Genomic DNA, 25,291 nt, shown 5'->3' on the forward strand with positions numbered 1-25,291 from the left:
CATAAAGATCTTATAATGTATTTTTTAAATAAAAGAACTAAATAATATGTTAAATAAAAAGAAAATGACTAATAAATTATTATACAGACAAACTTTCATATTTTTAAGTACTTTTAATACTAATCAATTAAAATGGTGGAAATTAGTGACCTAATGTATACGTCAACCTACCCTTCTCCCCCGAATCCAATTCCGCCGCCACCTCCTCTGATCCCCGCGGACTCAACACCCTTCTCCCCCTCGTTCCTTCCGAGATGTTGTTGTTGACGAACCGATGCAAAAAGTCCGCTGAGTGTTAATTGATCTCAGACAATCTGGGCAAGGTAAAATAGACTATTATTGATGGAAATCCTTTGTATATGAATATAAGGATCGCACCAAAGTTAGTATAACAATGGTCTCAAGCCTGATCTAATGCTTTTATTGTAAAGATATCGAGACATAATGTTAGATTCATTGCTCTAAGAAACTGTGCCCTTGCGATATGGAAGCCGAAATGTAAGATGGATATGATAGACCTTGTATTTGGTTGCTACCTAGTAGATTTTGTGAATCTTGGAGATAGGGAGCATGTGACTCAAGACTGACATGTATCAATATTATTTTAGCTAGTGTTTTGTGGATATTCCATTACTTTTAGTTTATATATATATATATATATATTACATAAGAAATGAAATTTAGTAGTTATGAAATAATTGATGAAAAAAAAATATAAAATTTTAATGGGCAAGAATACTAATTAATTGTATTATACTCCTTCTGGTCCGTAATAAAAGTCTTTCTGGAGAGTTTTTTTTTGTTCCACAATACATGACATTTTGCTTAAATCTATGCACATTAATTTACTTTTACCAAATATACCCCTATTTAAGTTGACTTTTTGTCTTGGGAATATATAAAGTTACTAGTGGATGCAATTATTACAAGGGTAACAAAGTCTTTTACTTAAAATTAATTGCATTTCTTAATTAGTGTGCATTAACCTTAAAAGACTTCTATTGTGGACCGGAGGGAGTAATAAATATGAATATAAAACTAAATAAAAAGATAACATATAAAGTTAATAGAGAAAGAATATAATATGATTAATTTAATTATGATGTTTATCTTAAATTGTATATATTTTGTAAACGTTAAATTTGAATTCGTATTATTTTGTAAACGCTAAATTTGAATTCGTATTATTTTGTAAACGTTAAGCCCATATTGGTGCTATTTTGTACGTGGGACCTAAATTGATGCTATATTGTAAACGTTAAGCCTAAATTGATATTATGTTGTAAACGTTAAGCCTATATTGGTGATATTTTGAAAGTTGAGCCTAAATTGATACTTTTCCAAAAACTTTAGGCCTATTTTGGTACTTTATCCCAACATTTTATAGACTTATTTTTAATTATGGTACTTTTTTTAATTATAGTATTATTTACAGGAAAAATCCAATATAAGATATCAAAATAGCCTAAGGTTTTTAGGAAAGTATAAATTTAGGCTACACGTGCAAAATAACACTAATATAGACTTAACGTTTAAAAAAGATTTTCAATTTAGGCCTTGATAATAAAACTTGACACGTCATTCATATTACTACGTTAAGATCTTTCAATTGTACATTGAGATAGAAGTCAGAATTTAACGGATTAATATGAATAGCGTGTCACATTTCGTTATCGAATCTAAATCGGAACTTTTTTTTAAATGTTAAATCTATATTAGTGTTATTTTGTACGTTGAATCTAAATTAATAGTTCTCTTAAAAACGTTGCGTCCATTTTGGTACATTTTCCCTAAAATTTAATTTAGGGATTCATGATATCAATTTAAGCAATTTAAAAAAGTTAACTATACACTATAAATTAAGGCCCAACTGAATAGATACTAATGTACTAAAAGTTAAAAGTTAATAACTTTGTGAAACAGAGCCAGCATGCTGCTCCTGCTTCTTTCCAACATGTTCTCTGCAGAGTTTGGTTAAAAATAAAGATCAAACCAACATAAATTCAGTTGAACACATTTTAGATTTTACAAGCACAATGTCTACAACTCTTCTCACTAAACCACACTTCTTCAAGCCACTCCTCCCAGGTTTTCAGGATGACTTTGTAAGCAACTCTTTCTCCTACTGTGATTTTGATTGTAATTTTTGATTTTGAATTTTGAATTTTGAATTTTTGCAGTTAATTCCAGCTGCCTACTCCAAGTACTTGAAAGAACAGAAATGTGAGACAGCTATGCTGGGAAGCCGACAAGGGGGAAAGCTTTGGCCTGTGAAGATCAATTGCAGAAGATTTGAAGATGGATGGAAACAATTTGTGGAAGATCACGGCTTGCAAATTGGGGATTTTTTGGTTTTCAGACATGAAGGGGATCTGGTTTTTTATGTTCTGGTTTTTGACCGTACTTCTTGTGAGAAGGAATATCCTCCCTTTACTGCTACGGAAGATCATGAACAGAATCTTCCAAGAGATTCTATTAGTGGTAAAGTTCGTTTCTCTGTTCTGGGGTTTGTTGTTCTTTATTTTCCAACTCTGCATTTTTTCCCCAATTTGAGATTAATTTCATATTGCATGCAAGAAGTAATTGATTTCTTTAATTTAAGTTCATTTCCCAATTTCTTATCATCTAGGTCTAATTCTCATTTCCTACCCTACATTGTATGATTAATTTCATATTGCATGCATAGATCATGTTTAATTTAAGTTAATTTCCCAATTCCTTACTGTAATTGATCATTTAGGTCTAATTCTTATTTTCCAACCCTACATTTCCCCTCATTTTAAGATCAATTTCATTTTTTCACATATAACTATCATTTCCAAATCCATATTGTTAAGGTGTTATAGAATACATATGTTGCCCCCTCTACTTGGCCCAAAAATTAGCCCTGAACTTTCGAAAGTTACAAATGAGCCGTATTCTTGTCCAATCCCCCTGTTTCTCCATAGAATTTGTTAGATGGAAAAAATTGGATAGACCTTCCACCATGTGTCAAAGTGCTCGGATGACCAAATAGACAAATAATTACAAACCATTGAAAGTTCACGGGGCAATTGAAGTTTCGGGGTTATTGAATGCATTTGGATAAGAATAGAGAGTTATTAAATGTAATTGGACAAGAATAGGGCTCATTTCGAACTTTTGAAGGGAAGGGGGCATTTGAATTTTTGGACCAAGTACAAGGGGCAACAAATGTATTAACTCTACTTTTTAAGTCTGTATAAGTAAGAGTTGTTTGCTTATTTAGTTGCATTGACTGTTTTGGAGCTTTTGCTATGTGATATGCATATGTTTAAGCTTCGGTTAATCGGGTTTTATGAGATGTCAGAGTTAGGGACTTTGGTAAAATATGAGATTTTCGTACCAACTTCTCGATTACTAATGAATTATGTGGTCTTCTGCGTGCGTAGACCTATTCAAAATTAGTTAAACCGCATAAATCTCTTGTTCTTGTAATTGCATGTCTAATACTATTACAATCAATAATCGATCCGATTCCTAACACATATTATGATATCATGATTGGTGCCCCAAATGTGCATTTGGAACTTGGCCAGAAAAGGATATTGATGTTTTTGAAACACTGAAAATTGTGAGAAGAGTTAACCTTGGAGATCATATATCTTTAAGGACTGTTTGGAAGTTGGGATTAATGCTTAGTTGCTGTATAGAATGTTGTCTGATGATTATGTTTCTGTAATGCAGGGAAGAAAGTGAAAACTAGTTTAGAGGCAAAAGCTAGCTCCTCTGTTCTCGAATATCCTTATTCTGTAATTCAAATCACACCAAACAGCATCAAGAAATCTAGATTGGTAACTATTCGGTAGAGTTAAATCCACCATTGGTGAATGATCTTTTATAGTTATCTTAAAACTGTTACTCAACTTGAATTTTGTCTTAATAAAGTCACTTCGTCAACTTCAAGAGAAAAATGACATTGGAAAAATGACGTGGCTTCCACGTTAGCAGTAGTCAACAACATGTCATTTATGTGTCAACCACATTTCGTTTTGATCAGTGGTGAAAGTTGACTACTGCTGATATGGCAGTCACGTCACATTTCCGGTGTCTTTTTGCTGTTGAAGTCGCCGCGGTGACATTATTGAGACAAAATCCATAGTTGAATGCTTTTTTATTGAGACAAATTGAAGTTGAGTGACCATTTTGAGACAACTATGGAAGTTCAGCGACCAACGGTCCATTTAACCCCTATTCCGTACTTAATATATCTGCATCACATAATGTTCTTTTAAAACGCCGTAATTTTTGTGTTGAATCAGCAAATTCCCCGGAAATTTGCAAGGGAACATGGTCTATATGACCGATTATGTTCGATGATTCTTAAGGATGAAGAAGGGAACTGTTGGCCTGCACTATTGTACAAAAGTTCAAATGGTAAAACTTATATTGCTGGTGGTTGGACTTCCTTCATTGCTGCTCATAAGCTTAAGGAAGGAGATTCACTGATTGTTGAGCTTACTACAAATGGGAAAATACCCGTTCTGAAAATGCGAAGTAAGTTTTCCTCCTCAAAGATGAACCCGAAAAAAAGTTTCAATCAATGATTAAGGATTTGCTCAACTTTCAGTCTGTTTGGTTCAACTATTAGATTTTTAGCTTATTGATAAGTAGTGTTTGTTAATCTATAATGAAGTATTATACGAAATACACTTTAAAGAAGAAATGTGTTTTGTGCGATAGGAAAAATAATTTTATAAAAAATCATAAATACAAAAAGCTTTTCGTGAAAAACTCTAAAAATGAGCTTTTAAAAGCTAACAACTGTTAATCAAAAGCTAAAAACAGCTCCAACAAGCGGAAACAAACACACCTTTGTGTTGTGTTATGTACTTACAAGTTGCTTTTGATCAATGATGTCATGAAGGACTGCGAGAACACCCAGAAGTTAAGCAGGAAATCATGGATCAGAATAATGCAGAAGCTGATTCTTCGTCACCCGGACATCTTCATGCTACTACTGAGGCTTCCAACCTTGAAAAATCTCAACTGGTGAGTACCAATCCAATATAATAATTTGGTTAATGCTTGTGGAGGACCGATCATTCATATGCGAAATCAATTGCAGCAAATTCCTGAAGGAGCAGCAAAAAAATCTGGCTGCTGTAAGTTCATTTCTTTCCTAGTATTGAGTATTGGAAAAAGGCATATTAAGCCATCTTTTAAATTGATATATTAAGGCTGTGATCAATAATTTTTTAACACATTTGAAACTTTTCTAGAAAACGATATTGTTGTTTTTGAAACACTGAAAATTCCGAGATGACTTATCGATAGAGATCATATATTTTAAGGACTGATTGGAAGACCCAACCAGTTGGGATTATTGCTTAGTTGTTGTATAAAATGTTGTGTTAAGATTATATTTCTGTAATGCAGTGAAGAAATTGGAAACAAAGAAGAATGCGAAAACTAGAAAAGAAGCAAAAGCTAGCTCCTCTGTTCTTGAACATCCTAATTGTGTAATTAAGCTCACACCAGGCAACGTCAAGAAATCTAGATTGGTAACTAATCCGTACTTGTTCTTGGGAAACTTATCTGCATTACAGAATTTTCTTTTCAAAGCACGTAATTTTTGTGTTGAATCAGCATATTCCATGGAGCTTTACAAGAGAACTCGATCTACGCCGTCGAAATTATTCGGTGATTCTTAAGGATGAAGAGGAAAATTGTTGGCCTGCAACACTTTCATACAGAAGTACAGGTAGAAAGTTTTTTGTTGCAGGTGGTTGGGGTGCCTTCCAGAGCGCTCATAAGCTTAAGGCAGGAGATTCATTGATTATTCAGTGGGGTGCCTTTCATGGGAAGACGCCTGTTATGAAAATTTACAGTAAGTTTTCCTCCTCAAACATGAAACGGAATAAAGTTCGAGTCAAATCAATAACGGCTTAATGCATCAGGGCTCCATGTACTTGCCTAAACTGAAGTTGGAGATATCTCATTAGCCATTTGAATTTGCTTAAAGTGACATGATTAACCCCTAAGTCCTACGTGGCAAGAGTAGATTTGGTCAAGTTGAAGTGCGTATCACTTTAAGCAATTTCCGGGGCTATTGAGACATCTCCAAAGTTTAGAGGGACAATCAGATTATTTGGTCAAGTATAGGGGGGCACCTGATGAATTTTCTTGAACTGTCATTGCCCAATTCTATACGATTATTGTTGCCCCAAATATGTGCCTAATTAAATACACAGCCCCTCAAAGTTGGCCATAAATGCCGATTGTCCCCCAACTTTAACAACGACCGATTAACTCCTTAAACTTGTTTAAAGTGATACATTGGCCCTCTGAACTTGCATTATTGCTTATAGTGACCTATTGGCCCATGAACTTCCTTAAAGTGATACATGTTTCAATTTGTACGAATCTCCATTTGCTCTGTCATGTAGGACTTAGGGGAGTGTTAATTATGTCACCTTAAGGAACTAATAGGTTGTTTTGAAAGTAGGAAGGATCATTAAGACTTTTCTGATGCAGAGAGGGGTTGAGAGAAATAAGGTTGTGAAAGTTTATAATATTCTCAAGCTAAACTTGAAGGGATTAAAACCCCACAATTTTGGGTGAAGAACCCTAATTCTCAAGCTAAACTTGAAGGAATTTAAGAATCCCCAAATCTTAGGATTAAAACCCCTAACTCTAAAAATGAGTTTTTAAAAGCTAACAAATGTTGTTTTATAAACCTAACCAAACACAGTATGTTCAGCAATTTGGCGTAAAAGGCTAGAAACAGCTCCAACAAGCGGAAACAAACACCCCTTTGTGTTGTGTTATGTACTTACAAGTTGCTTTTGATCAATGATGTCATGAAGGACTGCAAGAACACCGAGAAGTTAAGCAGGAAATCTTGGATCAGAATAATGCAGAAGCTGATTCTTCGTCACCCGGACATCTTCATGCTACTACTGAGGCTTCCAACCTTTTTGAAAAATCTCAGCTGGTGAGTACTAATCCAATATAATAATTTGGTTATTGCTTACAGACGACCGATCATTCATATGCGAAATCAATTGCAGCAAATTCCTGAAGGAGCAAAACAATCTGGCTGCTGTAAGTTCATTTCTTTCCTAGTATGCATGTTTGAGTTGAATTGAATATTGGAAAAAAGCATATTTACTCGACCAATTCAATTTTTACTGATTAAGCCCCTGATCTTTTCAATGTATATATTAACCCTTTGATCAATAATTTTTTAACACATTTGAAACTTTTCTAGAAAACGATATTGTTGTTTTTTAAACACTGAAAAATCTGAGATGAATTAACGATAGAGATCATATATTTTAAGGACTGATTGGAAGACCCAACCATTTGGGATTAATGCTTAGTTGTTGTATAAAATGTTGTGTTAAGATTATATTTCTGTAATGCAGCAAAGAAATTGGAAACAAAGAAGAATGCAAAAACTAGGAAAGAAGCAAAAGGTAGCTCCTCTGTCCTTGAACATCCTAATTGTGTATTTAAGCTCACACCAGGCGATGTCAAGAAATCTAGATTGGTAACTAATCCGTACTTGTTCTTGGGAAATTTATCTGCATTACAGAATTTTCTTTTCAAAGCACCTAATTTTTGTGTTGAATCAGTATATTCCATGGAGCTTTGCAAGAGAACTTGATCTACGCCGTCGAAATTATTCGGTGATTCTTAAGGATGAAGAGGAAAATTGTTGGCCTGCAACACTTTCATACAGAAGTACAGGTAGAAAGTTTTTTGTTGCAGGTGGTTGGGGTGCCTTCCAGAGTGCTCATAAGCTTAAGGCAGGAGATTCATTGATTATTCAGTGGGGTGCCTTTCATGGGAAGACGCCTGTTATGAAAATTTACAGTAAGTTTTCCTCCTCAAACATGAAGCCGAATAAAGTTCGAGTCAATTCAATAATGGCTTAATACATCAGGGCTCCATGTGCTGGCCTAAACTGAAATTGGAGATATCTCATTAGCTATTTGAATTTGCTTAAAGTGACATGATTAACCCCTAAGTCCTACGTGGCAAGAGTAGATTTGGTCAAGTTGAAGTGCGCATCACTTTAAGCAAGTTCCGGGGCTAATGGGACATCTCCAAAGTTTAGAGGGACAATCAGTTTACTTGGTCAAGTATAGGGGGGCACCTGATGAATTTTCTTTGACTGTCATTGCCTAATTAAATACACAGCCCCTCAAAGTTGGCCATAAATGCGGATTGTCCCCCAACTTTAACAATGACGATTAACTCCTTAAACTTGTTTAAAGTGATACATTGGCCCTCTGAACTTGCATTATTGCTTATAGTGACCTATTGGTCCATGAACTTCCTTAAAGTGATACATGTTTCAATTTGTACAAATCTCCATTTGCTCTGTCATGTAGGACTTAGGGGAGTGTTAATTATGTCACCTTAAGGAACTAATAGGTTGTTTTGAAATTAGGAAGGATCATTAAGACTTCTCTGATGCATAGAAGGGTTGAGAGAAATAAGGTTGTGAAAGTTTTGACCCTAAACCACAATTTTGGGTGAAGAACCCTAATTCTCAAGCTAAACCTGAACGAATTGAAGAATCCCCAAATCATAGGCATGAACCCCAACTCTCAAAGAAATGATCTGGAAATTGATTAATGATATGATAAAAGTTTTTTTACAACTTAGAATTAGAAGAATTTAGACACCTTTAACCCTAAAGGGTAAATTAGCTCAAAGAAAGGGGGTTAAAACGCCCATAATTACAGCAAAAACGAATTAAAAATGACCACCAGCAGATGACTCGCAGAGTCAAGTGGAGTTAGATGACTCGCAAAGTTTTTTTACAACTTAGAATTAGATGAATTTATACACCTTTAACTCCTCATGTGACTCGTTGGTCACCTGCTGCTTCTCCTCCCCGGATACCTCTTGCCCCCTCCAATGCTCCGTTTTGCCCCTTTTGAGTCGGTTGCTCCACCTGGTCCGTCTTGTTCTTCTCCGTCAAGGAAATTCCCTCATCATTTTCTGGACAAGTTTGAGATGGGGGGTGGGTGGGGGAGGGGAGGGGGGGTTAAGAATATGCATTTGGAACTTCGCCAGAAAAGGATATTGCCTAGTTTTTGAAAGACTGAAAATTCTGAGATGAATTAACCTTAGAGATCGTATATCTTTAAGGACTGACTGGAGGTTGGGATTAATGCCTAGTTGTTGTATAAAATGTTGTCTCATGATTATGTTTCTCTGATTAGAAGCAAAAGCTAGCTCCTCTGTTCTTCAACATCCTGAGAATAGTAAGTACTCAATACTTGTGCTCAGGGGGATATGCATTGCAAATTCACTTTTCAAACCCGGTAATTTTTGTGCCGTGGCAGTATTGTAACAATTGTAATTGTTCTGTGATTCCATTGATTTGTAAATGAGTATATATAATAAGTACAGTTCACGTTTCAGTGAAAGACTAATGCTAACTAACTATTTTATACAAACAGTAAGTGAGTAAATAATCTATTTCTCTAATATATATCTAATACACCCCCGTATTCGAAACGTTCGGAGGCCGAACGTTGAGACTATTGCGAAAATCATCAAACAATGGTGACGGGAGACCTTTGGTGAATATATCCGCAATTTGATAGCGAGACGGTACATGGAGGACTCGAACTTCACCTTTTGCAACCCGTTCACGGACAAAATGAATGTCCATTTCGACATGTTTTGTTCGATGATGATGAACCGGATTCCCTGCGAGGTAGATGGCACTGACATTATCACAATATACAATTGCTGATTTGTGAATTGGGAAGCCCAGTTCGAGAAGAAGATTTCTGATCCAGCATGTTTCGGACACGACATTGGCTACCCCCCGGTATTCTGCCTCAGCGCTGGATCGAGAGAGATTGGGCTGTCGTTTGGCGGACCAAGATATTAAGTTGTCACCAAGAAAAACACAGTACCCGGAAGTTGATCGGCGTGTATCTGGGCATCCAGCCCAGTCCGCATCAGTATAAGATATCAATTGGCAAGTAGATGATGCTAGCAGGTTGAGACCATAGTCAATAGTACCTTGTATATACCGAAGTATCCTTTTGAGAGCAGCCATGTGAGATGTTTTTGGGTCGTGCATAAACAGACAGATCTGTTGAACGGCATATGAGATGTCCGGCCGAGTGAGTGTAAGATACTGAAGAGCACCTGCTAGCTGTCTGTATTCTGTGGGATTGTGATATGCAGAGCCGGAAGAGATACTGAGCTTCTGTTTTGTGTCGACAGGTGTAGCCGCGGCATTGCATGACCCAAGGCCTGCCTTGGCTATAATTTCAGATGCATACTTCCTTTGTGATAGGAACATGGAACCCGGAGAGTGGGTAACTGATATACCCAAGAAGTAGTGAAGAGGTCCCAGATCTTTCATAGCAAATTCTGAATTTAGTTTGGATAGAATATGACCCTGAAGCTTATCAGAAGAGGTGATCAACACAATATCATCAACGTACAACAGGATGTATGCAGTGTCTGAGCCATGCTGGTGAATAAACAGTGAGTGATCAGAGATGCTATGTGTGAAACCCAAGGTGGTGACAAAAGTTGCAAATCTGTGGTACCATGCGCGGGGAGCTTGTTTCAATCCATACAAGGATTTCTTCAATAGACAAACATGATCAGGGTACCTAGGATCCCGGAAGCCCAGTGGTTGATGCATATAGACTGTCTCATTCAGTTCTCCATGGAGGAAAGCATTTTTGACATCCAGCTGCCTAATGTTCCAATTCTTTGATAAGGCAATGCTGAATACTGCCCGAATGGTAGCTGGTTTGACTACAGGGCTGAAAGTCTCACCACAGTCAATACCGGACAGTTGTCCTGAACCATTACCAACCAGCCTTGCTTTGTATCTCTCAAAAGATCCGTCAGATTTGGTTTTGTGCCTGAAAATCCACCAACTACGAATAACATTAGCATTATTTGGACGGGGTACGAGTACCCACGTCTTATTTTGAATAAGAGCCTCAAATTCATCAGTCATGGCCTGTGTCCAATTTGGATCAGAGAAGGCAAGAAGTGGTGTTTTGGGAAGAGGAGAAACATTAGAGGATACAGAAGCAGACAAATTTAGCATTCTACGCGGCTTATGAATGCCGTGTTGGGCACGGGTGGTCATGGTGTGTGTGTTAGGATTGGGTGCAGGAATTAAGGAAGTTGGGGAGCCAGTGGGAGAATGTTCAGATGATGTTGAATGAGAATCTGAACTGCTGTTAGGTGAGGATATGTGTGTGAGGGATGGAGCATGCGATAAGGACCCGAGGGTCGACGAGGAATTAGACGCAGATGAGGTTGGTTTGGACGACACGGGGACGGACGAATGAGGAGATGATGGACTGGACGACGCGGAATTGGGCGACATAGGGCTGGACGACATAGCCGAATGGGGCGATAGGGACTCGGACGACATAGGAGATGATGTGACAGAGTTCCTAGACGACGCGGAAGGGGACGCCGGGGTTGGCGTAGGCTCGGACGCGGACATCGCCGGAGAGGAGTTAGGAGACGCTGGGGAGATGACAGACGCAACGATTGGGGAGACTGAGGTGGACGACTCAGACGCAGACACGGGAGACGCATTCGACGACTTTCGAACTACCGACGTAGGGACTAGATGTGGAGGGAAGACGAGAATTTCACTAATTTGGGATGGGACAGTATCTGATGCGCACGGCGCGGATTTAAACGAGAATGGGTACACCGATTCATCGAAGACGACATGTCGAGAAACAATGATTTTGTGCTTGGTTAAATCATAGCATTTATATCCTCTATGGTTCAGTGGATATCCAAGGAATACACATGGGAATGAACGGGCTTCAAGCTTATGTCGTGATGTGGATGGAATAAGAGGGAAACAGAGACAGCCGAAAACCCGTAGATGAGTGTAAGTGGGATCTTTTTGGTAGAGTATTTTGGTGGGAGATTGATAATTGAGGATTTTGTGAGGATAGATGTTAAGTAGATATGTGGCAAGTTCAAGACCATGATGCCAGAAATGGAAAGGAATGGACGCATGATTCATTATGGTTCGTACAACATTATTAATTGTTCGAATTGTGCGTTCGGATTTACCGTTTTGAGGTGATGTGTACGGACAAGAAAATCGGAATTGCATTCCGTTTTGATTACAAAATTGGCGAAAAGAGTTATTGTTAAATTCGCCGCCATTATCACATTGAAACACTTTTATATCACGCTCAAATTGAGTTCGAACAAAAGAACGAAAGGTAAGAAATACCGAATATACTTGAGACTTGTTAGCTAGGGGAAATGTCCATAGAAAATTTGTGTAATTATCAAGAAACAATACATAGTAACGATGACCACTAGAGCTTAAGATAGGAGAAGTCCAGATATCACTATGAATTAAATCAAATGGCATAGAAGTAAAATTGTGCGAGGACTGAAACGGTAATTTAACTTGTTTTCCATTAATACAAGAAGTACAAACAGAAACATTCTTATTCCTATTACATAAAATTGAATTTTGACTCATAAGAACATTCAGAATAGGGGGCCCTGGATGTCCTAGACGATTGTGCCAGACTTCAGAAGACAGTGCAGTAAAGACGGAAGGGGAGGACGATGAGGTGACCGGACTTGACATGACTGGATAAAGATCCCCGGTACTGTTACATCTCATGATATGTGTTCCCGTCTGTAAATCCTTCACAGAAAAACCCAAGGGATCAAATTCGACAGAAACTTGGTTATCTTTAGTAAATTGACGGACAGAAACAAGATTTTTGATAAGTTGAGGAGCATGCAAGACGTTATTTAATTTCAATGAGTGGTGTTTAGGACCCAAACTAGCATTACCAGAACCACAAATAGGTACACAGTGACCATTACCAACAATAATATTTCCATTGAGGCTCGAATTAAAATAAGAAGTGAGTGTACCTTTGTGAGCAGTCATGTGAGATGTTGCTCCTGTGTCCATATGCCACTGATCAGGAGGAGGTGCAATTGACATCGTGTGCATGGCTTCGGCAATGTCAGTAGGCGAATAGGGTTGTTGATACATGTTCAGATGAGCCTGAGGAGCATGTGGGCGTGGTCCTAGGATTCCTGGTTGCTGTGTCTGATGTCCGGATGGACCCTGGGGCTGCCATGAGTTCGTTGGAAATGGGCAAGGAGGTGTCGCCCATGGCTGAGAGTAAGCCCAAGTTGGGGAAGAGGAGGGGCGATAATTCTGGTTATGTGCAGGTCGGTATGGATATCGGCCCCCTCTGCCCCTGTAGTTCCGATTATTGTACCTTCCGCCACGGTAAGGTGCAGAGTTGCGATTATGCGCAGGTCGCGCAGGTTGGTGGTGCGAAGGCTGCACGGCTGGTTCGGCCGATGTGGCTGTGAGGGCGACAGATTCAGTTGAGGTACTATGTTTGCGAGAGCGTGCTGTTTCTTCAAGAATGAGCATTGAGCGAGCCTTGGGAAAGGAAGGTAGTGGATCCCCATGACGAATCTGAGTACCGACTGTGTCATAGGCATCAGTTAGGCCAGAGATAAGTTGGAGGACCATTTGATCATTTGTGACAGGACAATCCACATTAGATAGTTGATCAGAGATGGATTTTAGGTGTTGGCAATATGAAGAGATATCTGAAAAATTATCCAATTTGATTTTGGAAAATTCTTGTTGGAGGAATAGGGCACGGGAATGTTTGTTGTCTGAGAAAATGTCTTGGAGTTTGCTCCAGGCTATGGCAGCGGTAGAGTCTGCCTCAATGATGGTCTGTAGCAGATCAAGGGATATGGTGCTGTAAATCCATTGGAGGACAACAACGTCAATTCGGGACCAGAGGGCAGGATTGGTAATTTCTAGAGAGTTGTCAGAAGCGTTTTCGGGTGAGGGAATGATGTGGTCAAGAACATCGAAGGCTTTGGCGTGGAGTTTGAATAGGGCGGCCCAGGTTGGATAGTACCCTTTTTCAGTATCAAGGGTTATTTTGATGAAGGTGGAGATGTTGGAGACGGTAAGGGATGGATGATGGCTAGGGTTTTTGTCTGACTGATTTATGTGAGAATTGTTGGTTGGAGGAGTGCCGGTGGAGGATTTCTCGGTATTGGTGCTCATGGTTTAGTGGTTGCGGGTTTTAGTGTTACGGAATCGGAGGAGGTGCGCCGGAGGTGGCTGCGGCGGCCGTAGGTCGGAAGCAAGAGGAAGGGGGAGGTGATTCGAAGGGTTGGAAGAGAGAAGGAATTAGGTTTAGGTTTAGGTCTCTGATACCATGTAACAATTGTAATTGTTCTGTGATTCCATTGATTTGTAAATGAGTATATATAATAAGTACAGTTCACGTTTCAGTGAAAGACTAATGCTAACTAACTATTTTATACAAACAGTAAGTGAGTAAATAATCTATTTCTCTAATATATATCTAATAAGTATATTCCCCAAAAATTTGCGAGCAAAACTATTGTTCAGCAGTTCAAATGGTAGAACTTTTTTTGCATGTGGTTCGACTTCCTTCCACCTTGCTCATAAGCTTAAGACCAGAAACTCCGTGATTGTTGAGCTTACTAGAAATGGGATGATACCTGTTCTGGAAATGCAACGTAAGTTTAGAAAGAACTAGAATTCGAAATGATTGATCATAGAAATCACGATGAATGAGGCCAAATCTGTAACAAAACCACCAAAATACGTCAAAAACTCACCAAAAACTAAAATGAAGTGAAATATGATACAAAAGCAACAAAATTAACATGAAATACAATAATACATGAAACTAAACTAGTATTAAACACCAAACACGTTTAAAAATACATGTTATCAATATGTTTATATTTCTGTTATGTACTCAAATGCTGCTTTTGACGGACTGCAAAAACATCCAGAACTTAATCAGGAAGTCATGAATAAGAATAATGCAGAAGCTGATTCTTCGTCATCCGGACATCTTCATGCTACTACTGAGGCTTCCGACCTTGGAAAATCTCAGCTGGTGAGTACCAAGCCAATATATTAGTTTGGTTAATGATCGTGGATGATCTTTCATATCCGAAATCAATTGCAGAAAGTTCCTGAAAAAGTAGCAAAAGAATCTGGCATGTGTAAGTTCGAGTCGAATTGTATATTTGTTATAGTTTTGAAGGTTAGATCCTAAATATGTTTGTTGATTCAGGGAGATCGCAAAAGAATAAGCAAACCAAGATTGCATCAGAAGCTAAAACTACTTCTGTAGTTCAGCAACGCTTCTTGGTGGTGAAAATATATGATAGTCATCCTTGGTGTGCCTCTAGACTGGTTGTTACTTCCTGCTCTATGCTTTTGAAAAATTATGTTTCTGTTGTAATTCTTTTATCAAATCCTCTCTAATTCTTGTTTCCGAGCAGTACATAGGAAAATTCGCGAGGCTGCAGCTCGAAAACAATAAGCATTGCAAGGTGATTCTTATAGACCGAGAGGGAAGATCTTGGCCGGCAAATTTAGATGGTCAGGCTTATATAACAGATGGTTGGAAGGAGTTCCGCATTGCTAATAATCTTAAGCCGGGGGATTCTTTTGTTTTCGAGTTCATCGAAAAGGGAAAAACGCCTATACTCAAAATGTGTGGTAAGTTAACCTTGCTGTGAAATCCTTATGCTGCAAAATTGATGTGTTTGTACCCTTTAACACCAACTGTTCTAAAAATCGACCCAGAAGGCTGTCTTGTCGGGGATTTTTATAACATCGTTCCGATTTCCTTAAATCCAGCAGTATAAATTGGTTTACCGATTCCAGGCGGCTCTTTTTAAAAAATTGGGTCTTGAATTTATGTGAATTTTTTCAATTTTAAACAAAATATTAAATAATAAAAAACTAAAAGAAAGAACCTAAAACTATCAAATGTTAATTTTAAATATATTAATGTTATTTTGGTGGAACATTTTGTTATTAATGTTATTTTATTGATACATTTTTAATTTTTTTTTGAAGACATTAATGTAACAAATCATAATATATATATGTTTTTCTATCTTAAATGTTTTATATTATTATCTTTTTTACCTAACAGTTTAGTCTCCTATTTTGAAAAACACATTATAAGGTTCCTATTCTTGATCACTGTTAACCTTTTTGTCATTCTGTCTATTATATTCGACATAAGTAGGCAGCCATCTATTATTCGGTATAAGTAGGCAGACAGAAGATAACAGAGTAACATGGACGGTCGTGAAAGCTAAGATATGCTTGGTTAAAAATCTAAAAAATAACAAAAGGACTCTTACGGTGACAAAAGGTAAGACCTTAAAATATGCGTTTCAAAATAGGGGGACTAAACAATTTGTTACGTAAAAGGGTGGAAACTAATAAATTATTGACCCTATTACTTTTACATACTATAATTTTATTTTAATGTTTATATAATAATTTATTTATTAAAAATTTAAAAATTTAAAAAATACAAAAATACAAATTTGATCATCTTGGGTCTTGTCCACCCGACTAGTGTCTAACGTTTTTTACTACATTGCAGAGTTCAAAAGAAACGAGAAGGCCGGAAAGAACGAGAAAACTGCTTCTTCATCGATCAAGAAGCCCTATGTCTATGTCCCGGTGAAATCATCTAACGGGCAAATTGTGAGTACTACTAACTAACCCAAATCATAAGAATTTCATCAATAATGCATTTATTTTTCATATCTTGAGATGAACATTTGCAGAGAATTCCATTAGATTTTGCATGGAAGAATGGCCTTGCTACTAGCAAATGTTCAGAAATGATCATTAAGAATGAAATGGGAAATTCATGGACAGTGAAAATAGAGATGGATAAATATTATGAAGTTTTTATTAGATGTGGATGGACTGAATTTGCTGAAGAAAATGGGATAAAAGAGGGAGATGTCTTCATGTTAGAACTTGTGAAGGAAGAAGGAAAAACACCTTGGATGAATTATTATGGTAAATTTCTAAATCCTACTTACTAACTAGGCAAAAAAAAAGGGTAATTAATTTATTAGTCCCTATATTTTGACAAAACACACTGTTTAGTCCCTGTATTTTCAAAAACACATGATAAAGTCCCTAACCTTTTTCTCGATGAACTGTTTAGTCCCTAACGTTTTTCTCGGTGAACTGTTTAGTCCCTACCGTTAGACTCTCATGAAGATTTTGTTAGTCAATTTGGATTTGCGTTCTTCTTTTCTTTTATTTTCCTTTCCTTTAAACTCTAATGCATCTGAGATCAACTTTGAGTGTTTTCTTCTTGATTTTCTTCTTAATCGTTCAAATTCGTAAGCATTGGGTCTGTTTTTTTTCTTGTTCTCCATACAAATAGCTTCTTCTTCTAAATTGGATTTCCTCTTCTAAAGTTTGAAGGTAAATAGTAAAGGGTAATTTAGTCATTTCCGAAGTCATAAACGGTAAAAAATCTAACAAACAGACGGAAGGACTAAATAGTTCACTGAGAAAAAGGTTAGGGACTTTACCATGTGTTTTTGAAAATACAGGGACTAAATAGTGTGTTTTGTCAAAATATAGGGACTAATAAATTAATTACCCAAAAAAAACACGAGACTCCTGAGCTTTTCTTTTTTTGGTTCATTAATCTTTTGATCCGACAAAAAAGATCAGTTTTGAACATAAAACCCGGTTAAAAGTCTTATTAATTTCACATTATGTGTAATGTGGCTATAAGCAAACTGTAAGAACCTTAATGTAAATTATAAAAAATATAATTTTAAACACGAATGAAATGAATAATGTGTTTTTAACTAAATCAGGGATAAGAAATAAATGATCAAGGGTTTAATGTGTCCAAATAAAAGTTCAAGAGTTTAATAAACCAAAAAATGAAAGATTAGGGATCTCATGATGTTTTTTACTTACTAATATGAGTTTTGAGGGTGCTTTATCTATCCAAAATAGAACTTAATTGCCTATAACGAGGAATCTATCGCGGAATGACTCTTGTTTCTTTTGTTGTCCGTAAACTCATTTTTCGGAAGTCACTACTTTTTTTAGATAAATAATTTATTAATCTTTATATTTTTATTTAACACATTGTTTAGTTATCGTATTTTAATAATATACTATTTAATCTTTAAATTTTGTTATATTCAACAATTTAGTATTTCAAATATTTGAACTATTAAACACTTTAGTCTCTTGAAAATTAAGGACTAAACAATGTAATATTAAAATATGAGAACTAAATATTGTGTTAAGTAAAAATATAAGGATTAATAAATTGTTTACCGACTTTTTCTTTTGACACGGGACTAGGGATACAAGAAAAGGAAATGTGTACTTTTTTTTCTCACGTGGTTAAAAATGGTTGATATTACATCCACTGAGGGGTTTATCGTTGCAAATTTATAGGATAAATTACACCCATAGCTTTTGAACTTTGTCCTTACTTTCATTATGACTTTTGAAGTTCAAAATCGAACATTATGATATCTTAACTTTACGGTTTACTAATATAATAGCTTTTTTTTTACCATTGACCAAATCAAAATGATTGATGACGATTTAAAAATAGAAAAGTCCGAGAATTAAAGTTGTATCAATCACATTTTAATGTAATCACCGTTTTTGAGTTTTTAATCACCATTTTTAGAGTTTTCTTTCTCTAAACAATTGTTTTCGCTCTCCTAATCTAACAAACCCAAATGATCTTAAAACCAAAAAGTTCAAAAATTATAGTTTAGAATATTATTTTTATCGACTTTAGAATGGAGGGTTAGCTGATATTAGAGTGGTTTTCTTGCTCAACAGTAAAAGGGACTGTAATGTTAGTAAAATGCAAAGTTCAGGGGTATAATATCTGATTTTAAAATCCAAGAGTCATAATGAAAGTAAAAGCAAAGTTCATGATCCATTAGTGTAATTTATCCCAAAATTATGAGTTATAATAAGTTCGTTCCATTTCTGATAGTTGGAAAATTACGGGTGTAATCTACCCGAGTTTTAAGGCTTTACAAGCAACCTAACTATATGTTTTTCTTTGTTGTGGAAGCTCCAAAACAAGAAATGTACAACAATGAGAGTACAGTCAGTAGTAAGAAAGCGACTCTTGCGGTACCTCCACCTGGGTTCGATGTTCCGTCATTGTTGGGTTCTTTATAAGTGGCTTAATATATAAGCTCACTTGAAGTCTCTATATGGCCTTGAGGTTTTCCTTGTTAATGTAATTTCTTTTCGTAGTTTATATTAATGTAATTTTTTATTTGTTTGAAACTAATGTAATTTGGTTTATTAAAAGTCAAGGAAAAGTACATCATTGATGAAAGAAATGGGAGTAATCACCCACAAATGACGGTTAGATATGGATAAATTGATCTTAATCGATTAATCGAAAATGTTAACAGTAAAATTTTATCACTTGGTTCTGGTAAATTTGTATTTTCTGATATAGGCAAATTTGGACCTTAACTTATTATATAGTACGTACTCCTTTGGGTTATATATATATAGTTTTTCAAAAAATTTTATACCGTTGGACTCGTCTTAATTAGACGGTCATTTTAAGATCCCAGAAACTTAGGTAAAAAAAATTCCGGTGAACAGAATCCGGCGATCTGTTTTTTTGTGAGAAAACAAATTTCCAGAAAGTTTTCAAAAAATTTCAGAAAATGTAAAATATTATTCTGAGAAACTTTAATTTTGGACACAAAGTGAGATTCCTTACGGTTTAGTCCCAAATCAACGGAATCCGGCGATTAGGTGGGCGTTTCCCGGCGAGAAAACAGAAAGTGCCCAGAAAATTGTATAAAAATTTCAGAAAATGTAAAATATTATTCTGAGAAACTTTAATTCTTGGGTCGAAGCATGATTTCTTACGGTTTAGTCCCAATAATAAAATTTCCTTAATTTTATCCATTTTACATGTTTCAACAATTTATTGGGTCAAAACCGTAAGGAATCTCGTTTTAAACCAAGAATTAAGTTTTTTAAACTGATGTTTTACATGTTTTGGAATTTTTTGATAATTTTCTGGGCACTTTTTGGTCATACCTTTCAGCACTATTTTGTTGGAATAATATAACAATTCTGTTGGTACACTGATTTGAAACATTTGGTACACAGATTTATTCTGTTGGAAGAATATAAGAATTAGAATTATTTTCTAAATAATATAACTAATATAAATTTAAAGATACTATATTAAATACTAAAAAACAAAAATGAAATTGAAGACATAGATAATAAAATTGATTTGAAATAATTGGTAAACCGATTTATTATATTGGAACAATATAAGTATTATGCTGGAATAATATAACTATTTTGTTGGAAAAATTGGTACGCTGATTTATTTTGTTGGAACAATATAAGTATTATGTTGGAACAAATGGTACACTGATTTTGAATAATTTCGTACACTGTCGGAACAATGTAATTAGGACAAAAAAAGTGTCTAGAAAATTATCAAAAAATTCTAAAACATGTAAAACATCATTTTAAGAAACTTTAATTCTTGGCTAAAAGCGAAATTCCTTATGTTTTTTACCCAACAAATTGTTGAAACATGTAAATAGATAAAATTAAGAAAACAATTTTATTGGGACTAAACCCTAAAAAATTCAACTTTGATCCAAGAATTAAAGTTTCTTATAATAATGTTTTACATTTTCTAGAATTGTTTGAGAATTTTCTGGGCATTTTTTTTCTCACCGGAAAACGCCTACTCAGATTCTGTTCACCGGAATTTTGTTTACCTGAGCTTCAGGGATCTCAAAATGACCGTCTAATTTAGACGAGTCTAATAGTATAAAATTTTTTGAAAAATGAGATTAGAAAGGTCGGGAAAATGTATTTTAAAGAAAAAAAATAAAATAATTTTATCTATCATCTCTTTCCTTTTATTTACAAATTTGTCACATTGCATTTTTTCAATTATCATCAAAACTATGTAGTTTTGTTATATAACACAATAAGCTCATTGCCACACCAGAACCCCTTGTATTACTGGATCTCAATATATATATATATATATATATATATATATATATGGGTGAGATCCAGTATGACAATGTGGTAAATTTGTAAATAAAAGGAAAGAGAGGATATAAAAAATTGTTTTATTTCTTTTCTTTAAAATACATTTCTCCAACCTTGTTTTTCAAAAAATTTTATACCGTTGGACTCGTCTTAATTAAACGGTCATTTTAAGATCCATGAAGTTCAAGTAAAAAAAATTCCGGTGAACGGAATCCGGGTGGGCGTTTTCCGGCAAGAAAAAAAGTGTCCAGAAAATTCTCAAAAAATTTCAGAACATGTAAAACATTATTATAAGAAACTTTAATTCTTAGGTCGAAGCGATATTTCTTACGGTTTAGTCCCAATAAAACGTTATCCTTAATTTTATCCATTTTACAAGCTTCAACAATTTGTTGGGTAAAAACTGTAAGGAATCTCGCTTTGAGCCAAAAATTAAAGTTTCTTAAAATAATGTTTTAGATGTTTTGAAATTTTTTGATAATTTTCTGGATACGTTTTTTGTCCTACTTACGTTGTTCCAAATCAATTTACCATTTGTTCCAACATAATACTTATATTGTTCCAACAGAAAATTGTTTTATTTCTTTTCTTTAAAACACATTTTTCTGACATTTCTAACCTCATTTTTCGAAAATTTTATACTATTAGACTCGTTTAAATTAGACAGTCATTTTAAGATCCCTGAAACTCAAGTAAAAAAATTCCGGTAAACGGAATCCGAGTGGGCGTTTTCTGGCAAGAAAAAAAGTGCCCAGAAAATTCTAAAAACATTATTCTAAGAAACTTTAATTCTTGGGTCGAAGCGGGATGTCTTACTGTTTAGTCCCAATAAAACTTGTTCCTTAATTTTATCCATTTTACATGCTTCAACAATTTATTGGGTCAAAACTGTAAGGAATTTCGCTTTGAGCCAAGAATTAAAGTTTCTTAAAATGATGTCTTACATGTTTTCGAATTTTTTGATAATTTTCTGGGCACGTTTTTTGTCCTACTTACATTGTTCCAAATCAGTGTACCATTTGTTCCAACATAATACTTGCATTGTTCCAACAGAAAAATGTTTTATTTCTTTTCTTTAAAATACATTTTCCCGACATTTCTAACCTTATTTTTTGAAATTTTTTTATACTATTAGACTCGTCTAAATTAGACGGTCATTTTAAGATCCCTGAAGCTCAAGTAAAAAAAATTCCGGTGAACGGAATCCGGGTGGGCGTTTTCTGGCGAGAAATAAAGTACCCAGAAAATTCTCAAAAAATTCCAAAAAATGTAAAACATTATTCTAAGAAACTTTAATACTTGGGTCGAAGCGAGATTTCTTACGGTATAGTCCCAACAAATTGTTGAAGCATGTAAAATGGATAAAATTAAGGAAAACGTTTTATTGGGACTAAACCGTAAGAAATACTGTTTCGACCTAAGAATTAAAGTTTCTTAGAATAATGTTTTACAGTTTTTGGAATTTTTTGAGAATTTTCTGGGCACTTTGTTTCTCGCCGGAAAACGCCCACCCGGATTCCGTTCACCGGGAATTTTTTTACTTGAGCTTCAGGGATCTTAAAATTACCGTCTAATTTAGACGAGTCTAATAGTATAAAAATTTTCAAAAAATGATGTTAGAGATGTCGGAAAAATGTATTTTAAAGAAAAGAAATAAAACAATTTTCTCTATCAAAACTAAGTAGTTTTGTTATGTCACACAATAAGCTCCTTGTCACGCTGGATCTCACCCCTATATATATATAGGGATCAAGTGAGAACCCTCCCCTAAGTGAGAACCACCCAAAACTACGTAGTTTTGAGTAGAAAAATTAAGGGAAAATGCTGCTGCTTATTAAGGGGTTTGAACCTAGGACCTATTCATCTACACTCCATGTTGTTTACCACTGAGCCAATTGCTTTTTTTGTATATTATTTCGCGCGCTGATTAATATACCATCTCCCTTTTAGCTTCTATTGTTTTTTTGTTTAATATTTGACGCATGCACTTATTAATATCGATTAAATATGCATAATAATGAATTATTAATAGAAAAAAGGAAATGTGCATAATAATAAATTATTAATAGAAAAAAAGAGAAATGTGCATAATAATGAATTATTAATAAAAAAAAATCCAAGAACATGCTCTAATTTCTTATTTATTTAATTCCTTTATATTTTTATAATTTATGTTACATAGAAAAATATATTTTTTAAAACATACGTTAGGACATATATTTTAACTTTTAAAACACGAACTATGAAGTTTAGAACGTACGACATATTTTTTAGAACATACGTTATGTTTTTTAGAACGTGTGTTATGTTTTTTCGAACATGAGTTATAAATTATATTATAGAACAAATGAAAAAACGATCCAGATATCTACTGATTTTTTAGAACATTATACTTAATTTTTAGAACACAAACTATATATTTTTTAAAACATACGTTATAACATATATTTTAACTTTTAAAACACGAACTATGAAGTTAGAACGTACGATATATTTTTTAGAACATACGTTATGTTTTTTAGAACACGTGTTATATTTTTTCGAATATGAGTTATAAATTATATTATAGAACAAGTGAAAAAACGATCGAAATATCTACTGATTTTTTTAGAACATTATACTTAATTTTTGGAACACAAACTATATATTTTTTAAAACAAACGTTAGAACATATATTTTAACTTTTAAAACACGAACCATGAAGTTTAGAACGTACGACATATTTTTTAGAACATACGTTATGTTTTTTAGAACACGTGTTATGTTTTTTCGAACATGAGTTATAAATTATATTATAGAACAAATGAAAAACCGATCGAGATATCTACTGATTTTTTTAGAACATTATACTTAATTTTTGGAACACAAAATATAAACTTTAGAACGTGTGTTATGTTTTTTAGAACATACATTATGTTATTTAGAATATGAGTGTTATAAATTATATTATAGAACAAATGTAAAAATGGTCCATATATTTACTATTTTTTAAAACATTATACTTAATTTTTAGAACACAAATTATAAAGTTTAGAATATATGTAACAATATTTAGAACATCGTCCTTAACATTTGAAAATATAAATTACAAAAATATAGAGGAATTAAATAAATAAGAAATTAGAGCATGTTTTTGCATTTTTTTTCTATTAATAATTCATTATTATGCATATTTCTTTTTTTATTAATAATTTATTATTATGCATATTTAATTGATATTAATAAGTGCATGCATCAAATATTAAACAATGGAAGCTAAAAGGGTCGTAATATATTAAGCAGCGCGACACATAGTAGACAAGAAAGACAATTGACTCAGTGGTAAGTAGTGTGGAGTATAGATTCAGGGTCTTAGGTTCCACCCCCCTAGACAGCAACATTTTTTTTAAATTTCCTTACCCAAAACTACGTAGTTTTGGGTGATTCTCACCTAGGAAAGGGTTCTCACAAGAGCCCTCTCCTATATATATATATATATATATCATTTTAGGATTATTAATTTATTTATTTTATATGATATTTTGTATTATTAATGCATTTTACATTATGTTTACCTTAATGTAAACAATGCTACTTAAACTATAATAATTAATAAGAAGGAGAATTTTGATAGAGAAAGTGAAGTTCTTGGGGAGGAGTATGAAGAGTAAATTAGTTTTTTCTAAAAATTTAAGCACAATGCGCTTACATTAAAGAAGAAAGAAAAATTCCCACCAGACCCGGATGTGATTTGAACCCATGACCTCCCAAGGCATAGGTAAGCTCCCAACCACTAGGCTAAGAGTAAATTAGTTATTTTGATAGTTTAATTAGTATTATATTGGCGCTGGTGAAAAATATTAAATGACAAAAATACAAATATAATTAATCATCGTGGGTTTTGCCATCCGAGTAGTGTCTAACGTTTTTTTACAACCTTGTTAATACTATATTGTAGAGTTCAAAAAAACGAGAAGGCCAAAAAGAATGAATCGATCAAGAAGCCCTATGTCTATGTCCCGGTGAAATCATCTAACGGGCAAATTGTGAGTACTACTAACTAACCCAAATCATAAATTTCATCAATAATGCATTTATTTTTTCATATCTTGAGATGAACATTTGCAGAGAATTCCATTAGATTTTGTATGGAACAATGGCCTTGCTACTAGCAAATGTTCACAAATTACCATTAAGAATGAAATGGGAAATTCATGGACAGTGAAAACAGAGATGGATAAAAATTATGAAGTTTTTATTAGATATAGCTGGATTGAATTTGCTGAAGAAAATATGATAAAAGAGGGAATTAATGTCTTTGTAACAATTTGAATTGTTCAATGATTGTTATTGATGTGTAATTATCTATATATACAGAATACA

At 34.5% G+C, this 25,291-nt stretch overlaps 1 protein-coding gene across 2 annotated transcripts; it reads left to right on the forward strand.

Annotated features, from left to right (window-relative positions):
- Window positions 1-1,906: 1,906 nt before the first annotated feature.
- Window positions 1,907-19,258, forward strand: LOC136203814 (putative B3 domain-containing protein REM15). Of its 2 annotated transcripts, none has more exons than XM_065995052.1 (19): window positions 1,907-2,105; window positions 2,181-2,481; window positions 3,706-3,812; window positions 4,281-4,515; window positions 4,886-5,010; window positions 5,087-5,123; window positions 5,398-5,522; window positions 5,608-5,848; window positions 6,828-6,955; window positions 7,032-7,065; window positions 7,389-7,513; window positions 7,599-7,839; window positions 14,836-14,942; window positions 15,015-15,051; window positions 15,123-15,244; window positions 15,334-15,553; window positions 16,458-16,561; window positions 16,645-16,885; window positions 18,945-19,258. In XM_065995052.1, the coding sequence occupies exons 1-19, from the start codon at window positions 2,037-2,039 to the stop codon at window positions 19,052-19,054; spliced, it is 2,709 nt and encodes a 902-aa protein (XP_065851124.1). In that variant the 5' UTR covers window positions 1,907-2,036; the 3' UTR covers window positions 19,055-19,258. The 2 variants fall into 2 exon arrangements, with proteins under 2 accessions (XP_065851124.1, XP_065851125.1); XM_065995053.1 differs by having other exon boundaries at window positions 1,917-2,105; window positions 2,191-2,481.
- Window positions 19,259-25,291: the final 6,033 nt, after the last annotated feature.

This window comes from Euphorbia lathyris, chromosome 8 (assembly GCF_963576675.1).
Source record: "Euphorbia lathyris chromosome 8, ddEupLath1.1, whole genome shotgun sequence".
Lineage (NCBI taxonomy): Eukaryota > Viridiplantae > Streptophyta > Magnoliopsida > Malpighiales > Euphorbiaceae > Euphorbia > Euphorbia lathyris.

Excerpts from the sequence above, each read along its gene's own strand:
- LOC136203814 (XM_065995052.1), top strand. The coding sequence starts at position 2,037 with ATGTCTACAACTCTTCTCACTAAACCACACTTCTTCAAGCCACTCCTC. Across the intron at positions 4,516-4,885 it reads ACCCGTTCTGAAAATGCGAA|GACTGCGAGAACACCCAGAA; the intron begins GTAAGTTTTCCT and ends GATGTCATGAAG. Across the intron at positions 7,066-7,388 it reads AGCAAAACAATCTGGCTGCT|CAAAGAAATTGGAAACAAAG; the intron begins GTAAGTTCATTT and ends TCTGTAATGCAG.